Source organism: Henckelia pumila, chromosome 3 (genome assembly GCF_033568475.1).
Source record: "Henckelia pumila isolate YLH828 chromosome 3, ASM3356847v2, whole genome shotgun sequence".
NCBI classification, from domain to species: Eukaryota; Viridiplantae; Streptophyta; class Magnoliopsida; order Lamiales; family Gesneriaceae; genus Henckelia; species Henckelia pumila.
This window is the reverse complement of record NC_133122.1, coordinates 16560142-16566141: the sequence shown is the minus strand read 5'-3', so window position 1 is coordinate 16566141 and position 6000 is coordinate 16560142. Positions and strand designations below refer to the sequence as shown.

Genomic DNA, 6000 nt, shown 5'->3' with positions numbered 1-6000 from the left:
TTTGTGAGCAAATACTCCATAAATATTATAATTTATACATATTAATTATTCAAATTTAGTTATTTTTTCTTCATAATATAATAATGGGCCCTCCGTGACAACCCACCAGCCCATTACATCAATATTGGGCCTTTTTGACCGTCAAAACAAATATTACACAATAGTTTTTTTTTGACAGAATATTACACAATAGTTGATTTGGAGTTTGTTCAGAAATTTAATATATAATAAAATAGTAAACAATAATAACTAGTACCCGGACGCACACGCGTTACGTGTCTTCTATTGTCTATTTTTTTAATTACCCGGGACGCACATGTTGCGTGTCTTCTATTGTCTATTTTTTTAACTGAAAATAAAAAATAATAATAAATAGTAAAATTAAAAAAATGACATTTTTTTTAAATAAATATTCATGAAATACAAAAAAATATAATAAAAATGACATATTCGTACGTAATTCATAATTATTGAAAAACAAAAATCAAGAGGATGTCCATACCAAGAGACCACTTGATATTACATAATATATACTAATAGATACAATACAAGTTAAAAACATATCAAATAACATATTATTCATCTTTATATATATCATTTGCTTATATTTTATCAACGTGACAATATTTTATCACACTTGTTACTCATCTTGTAATAACATCAAACAAACTGTATTTAAAAATTTTAAAATACGTTAAAACGTTGCTTGGAATTGTTCCACTAATCAGAATTTTATGTAAATGGAAACATCGGGTTCATAAGCAAGATGTCTATTAATTATGACATCATTTCTGCGCGTAAGATTTAATTATATCTGAGGGCTTTTTCGCTTAATGAAAATTTGCAATTTCTTCTATAATTTATAAAAATTCTATGTCTAAAAAATGATTCGCCAGTAGAGTTTACCAAAAAACTTTATTCCCATCGAAAGTTAAATTTATTCGAGCTTCAGAGTTCTAAGCCAACATATCCCATCCCAATCAGTAGATTGCTTTGGGTGAGCTGCCAATTAAAATCATGGAATATATTCAAATTTTCAAAGTTATGATATCCAATTAGATAGATTGTTGAAGAATTAAATTCCTAACATTCAACCAACCCCACAACTCCATACTACATATACTAGAATCAAAACCATCGAATCTCAGCTTATCATTCAGACATGGCTTTATTCGCCAAATCAAATGCTGAAAAATTTGAATCCCCCACTCGAATCCAAGCATATGAAATAGAAGATGAAGATGATCTTTTCGAGATAAATTTAGAGTTGGTAGACAATATACCACCACCATTTTATTGGAAAAGTTGTTTTACGGCCACAGCAAATACACTTTTTGCCAATTGTATGTTGCCGATAACCGATGTCTCGAGGGCGATTCCGATCACGATGAGAGCGCGCAACGACATGCCCCGGTCTATCAGCGATCACGAGTCTTCGTCTTTGCTAAGCGCTTTCGCATGGCATGCAATATGTAGCAAAAAGAAAAGGAGTTGATTGAAATGTCAACATATATACATGAGAGTTGCTGTTGTCACTAATTTTCGCAAGTTTGAGTTTTTTTCTTGTTCTTTTTTCCTTTTATCCCCAAAAAAAGACATTTTCATTAATGGTTTACTGCTATTAGTTTTGAAAACAAATATTACTAAAAATATACAATGAGCAGTATAGTTAGAAATGTATGACAATAGTTTATTAATGTAATTTATAAAACTCGATCAAATAAAAATCAACTAACATTGAACCGCTTTGCCTATGTTACATTGAGTACAAGAGTTTTGTTCATGCTGCCCATGGGCAGTGTGTCCCCAATGATTACCACGCTACTCATGGGTAACATATCGACCTTACCGAGTACAAGATGTTCATGTAAACGTTTTGCAGAAAAAAAAATCATCTGACTCTCGGTATTGTTTTGTTTTCTAATTACTTATTAATATGAACATTTTTGTAACCTACAACGAGAATAATATAAACAAAACCAATCAATTAATATAAATTGTATGTTTCAAAACTCTACTTAGAATGAAGCGCGTTTATTTTCTTTCAGGAAAAATGGAAAAAAAATAATAAAAGGCCAACTTTTTTTTTTTATTTTTTTTTATCAAGGTTAATCAGTAATCACTTATTAATTTACAGGTTAATCTTGTATTTGTATATCTTGAAATTAGTAAAAAGGGAAATTTAGGATTAGAATTGTGTGATAACTGATAAAAGATAGATTCTGTTTAGATTTATAGTTTCTCATTCTCTTTCGCTGTTGAAATCCTTTTCCCATCATTTCTAAAAGCTTGATTTGAATTGTTGACCTCTTTCGTTTTTTGATTTGAATTACTTACCATAAACCCTAAAAGCTTGAAACGAGCAATCAATTCGGAGTCGGGATTCTACCTGATTCTGAAGGCAACATTGCGGAGAACTCCGTCGTAATTTCTGGTCTTTCTTTACCACTGCATCTCGTCTGATGAATTATGGTTTTCTTTATCTTAGAGACATGGATTAATTAATACGTAATTTACACGTTATCAAGAGCTCTGTACTCTGTGGTTAAATCTCCATCCCACGCTTACACAGCCCATTGTTTAATTTAGTGATGATATTGGTTTTGAAGAGTATCCCCCCTCATATCCTGCAAAGTGCAAACCATATGATGCCTTCTTTTTTAACTGTTATCTTCATTTCTCAGGTGGTATTGATAGTTTTCAAATTTTTTTTTTTTTTTTTTGAATTTGGTAAACTACAGTATGAAAATTTAAACTTTTTTTGTGTTTGTGTGTGAAATTAGGAGAAATTGGACTGAATTTGAGTGATCGAGGTATGTCATTTGGAAGAAAATAAGGGGATCAAATTTGTGTAGGGGATATTTGATCGGTTCTGAGTTGAAATTTATATATATTTTTTGAAATTTTGTAAGGGGGTGGCTGAAGGGTCTGCCTTTTACAAATTATCTATGTCAAATATCTGCTCATTGATCAATTATCCAATGATTGCGATTCGGTTATACAGTGAGAAAGGTGCTTTTAGTTGCTTCAGTGTTTTGAAGAAATACTGCTGAAGGGTAGTATATTCATCTGGCCTCCGATTTAAATAAGCATGCAACAATTGTACTACATGTCTCTATTTCTGTCAATAATTCTACGTAGCCCATCTTCTCCTTCTCTAAAAAAGGACAAATGCCGATGTTCAGATAGAGAGAGTTCGGTTGGTGAACAATGGCTGCTAGAGTTCTTCAAATCTCATCTCAGATATTCAGTGACAATGCTCTCCCTTTCAATAGATTGCCGAAACATGGAAAGCCGAATAGATTAAGCAACCCCAATTCTGGTTTAACCAGGTTCAGGGTAAGAGCGGTGCAGGAGAAACATGAGGAAATCAAGACTCCATCTTCTCCAGAAGAAATCACTAAGAAGTACGGCCTTGAAGCTGGTCTTTGGAAGGTAGCCCGTGTTCTTACTTTTCCTATTGTTTTTGTTTATCATTGTATTTCGTTTGTTAATTATGCTTGGCGGGAGTTCGTCTCTGTTTTGAATTCTTGAAAATGGATGCTAGTTGAATATGGGTGTCATGAAACATCGTTCGTAGGAAGGGAATTCTGGTTGTAGATGTATTAGGAGTCAATAATTGTTGGCTTGTGTTGAGGTCTCTGATTCAGGGGGCACTTGGGCAATTGGCCCGGGGTGGCTTATATTTATAAGCATTGGTTTGAAGAACTGCTCATAGATTTGATTCTGTTTACAATGTACGAGTGATGGCTCAAAAGTAGGAGAAAAAGGCAGCATTTCAATTCGGGAATAGTGGTGATCATTTGATTGTCGTGGCTAAGATGTCTGTTCTATACCCAATCATGTGTTGAGTTTCTTCTGGAATGTCCAGATACTCTCTGTAAAAGAAGATGGAAATGAAGAAAATAAAGAAAGAAATTCAAAGGGAAATCAAGCAAAAGAACTCCTGGCAAAATATGGAGCAGCATATTTAGCCACTTCAATTACCCTTTCCCTCATATCATTTGGCCTTTGTTATGCTCTAATCAGTGCTGGAGTTGATGTATCAGCTTTGCTGCAGAAGGTACAGGTTCCCTAATGAACAAACTTCATGCATTGTTAATGCAACAAAGGATGTAGCATTCATATCTCTCGTAGCTATTGCAGGTTGGAATTTCTACTAGTGAAACGGGGGAAAAACTTGGGACTTTTGCGTTGGCCTATGCTGCCCACAAGGCTGCTTCCCCTATCAGATTTCCTCCCACGGTAGCCCTTACGCCCGTAGTTGCTAGTTGGATTGGAAAGAAAGTTGATCAAGAGAAATGATCAGGTAATGTCACGATTTTGTTGGACAGTTATTTTGTGCTGATGCATTAATTTCAATACCTTGTCCATAACCTAGAAGACAGAAATTATACTTGTTAATGATTTTTTTGTCATAGGATTTGGTGAGCAAAAAAGGGTTTCAACTTCGCGAAGAGAATCAAGAGATGATAACCTAAATTTTTAAGATGGAAAGCCAACCTTACTGGTTTATTACTTGTATATGACGAAAGAACCTAGAAAAGTCTCATGATACTCGATAGCCATGGATTAAACAGTATACAGTTATGTTTCTTACAGACACTGTGCAAGAATCCCATCTCTTTTCTTCATAAAGGTGTGATGTAATGGCACACTCTTTTAGCTTCTGTGCAACGATTTTGCAGGCACTTATAGTGCCATCTTAGATCAGCAGAAAATTTAGCAGATTCTGATGCCACCGTTTTAAAATGCACGCAGTTGTAATGAACATTTTAAGGACTTGATGCTCGTTCATTTCAGCTATCAACAAAATAATGGGAATGATTTTCTAGGGACCGACTAAGAGCCCGTTTGGTTAGAGAAGTTTGGTTAGAGAAGCTGGAGGTCAAAAACATTTTTTTTTTTTTAAAAAAAATAAAGCACTTTTCTTATAAGTGTTGCTTTTGGTTACAAAAGTCATTTAAAAAAAACACTTAAAAACATGTTTTTTTAAAAGCTATAATTTCTAGCTTTTGCTTCTATCTATATTTAAAAATTTAAATAAAAGCACTTTTTCAACATTTATCCAAACACCAAAATGACTTATGCTTTTTTAAATAAAAGCACTTAAAGAAGTTGAATTTTTTAAGGTAGTGTTTGGAGAGCTTATAGAAAACACTTCTCAGCTTTTCTTTAACAAAATTTTGTAAAATTTTTAACCTTCCAGCTTCTATATCCAAACTGACCCTAATTTTGGTGTCTTGACATGTTTTTTGATAATTGTATTGAACTTTGAACAATACAGAAACATAAATTGGAAAATGAAGAGCAGAATGATAAGAGGAATCATGACATAATATAACTTGATAGGAATAGGAATAAAAGAGCATGGTTGCTAAAGTGAGAGACTTTCCAATATTTTACTATATATGTTGTTAGGCAGTCTCATAGATCTATATTTGTGAAACGAGTTGATCCAACTTATATCTACAATAAAAAAGTAATATTTTCGACGTAAAAGTAATATTTTTTCATGTGTCAGGTCGAATAAGAGATTTGTATCTCAAAATTAACTCATGATAACGTCTCATACGAGTATTTGTGTTTTATTTATTTGTGTTTTACTTATTTCATGAGAGATTTGTGATGTATATATATATATATGTGGCAAAGAGAACCAATGAAAATGGCAAATTAATGAGTACTAAAAAGTCTAAAATTATGTTCTTATTTTTCTTTTCCGATTACAAGTAACATAAGTAGAATGATACCACCTTCTTGGGTCTATAATGGACATTAGCTAAACATTGAGGCCCAGAACATCCTCAATCACGATTGAAAGGGTATTTCACTAATTTATTAAAAACAAAATATAGGTCGTTATGGTTCCATTTGGACATGTATTTATAAAACGTTTTTATAAAAGTTTTAAAATTTTTTATAAAATGTTTTAAGAGTTGTTTTAAGAATAAATATGTGTTTGGACAACTATTCAATAAAAATATTTTAACATTTCAA

At 32.6% G+C, this 6000-nt stretch overlaps 1 protein-coding gene across 2 annotated transcripts; it reads left to right on the top strand.

Moving 5' to 3' along the window:
• Positions 1-2159: 2159 nt before the first annotated feature.
• LOC140891694 (uncharacterized) lies at positions 2160-4599 on the top strand. Of its 2 annotated transcripts, none has more exons than XM_073300299.1 (5): positions 2160-2424; positions 3186-3435; positions 3872-4063; positions 4147-4309; positions 4422-4599. In XM_073300299.1, exons 2-4 carry the CDS (start codon positions 3211-3213, stop codon positions 4303-4305), a joined length of 576 nt encoding a protein of 191 aa, XP_073156400.1. In that variant the 5' UTR covers positions 2160-2424; positions 3186-3210; the 3' UTR covers positions 4306-4309; positions 4422-4599. The 2 variants fall into 2 exon arrangements, with proteins under 2 accessions (XP_073156400.1, XP_073156399.1); XM_073300298.1 differs by having other exon boundaries at positions 2162-2434.
• The last annotated feature ends 1401 nt before the right edge of the window (positions 4600-6000 follow it).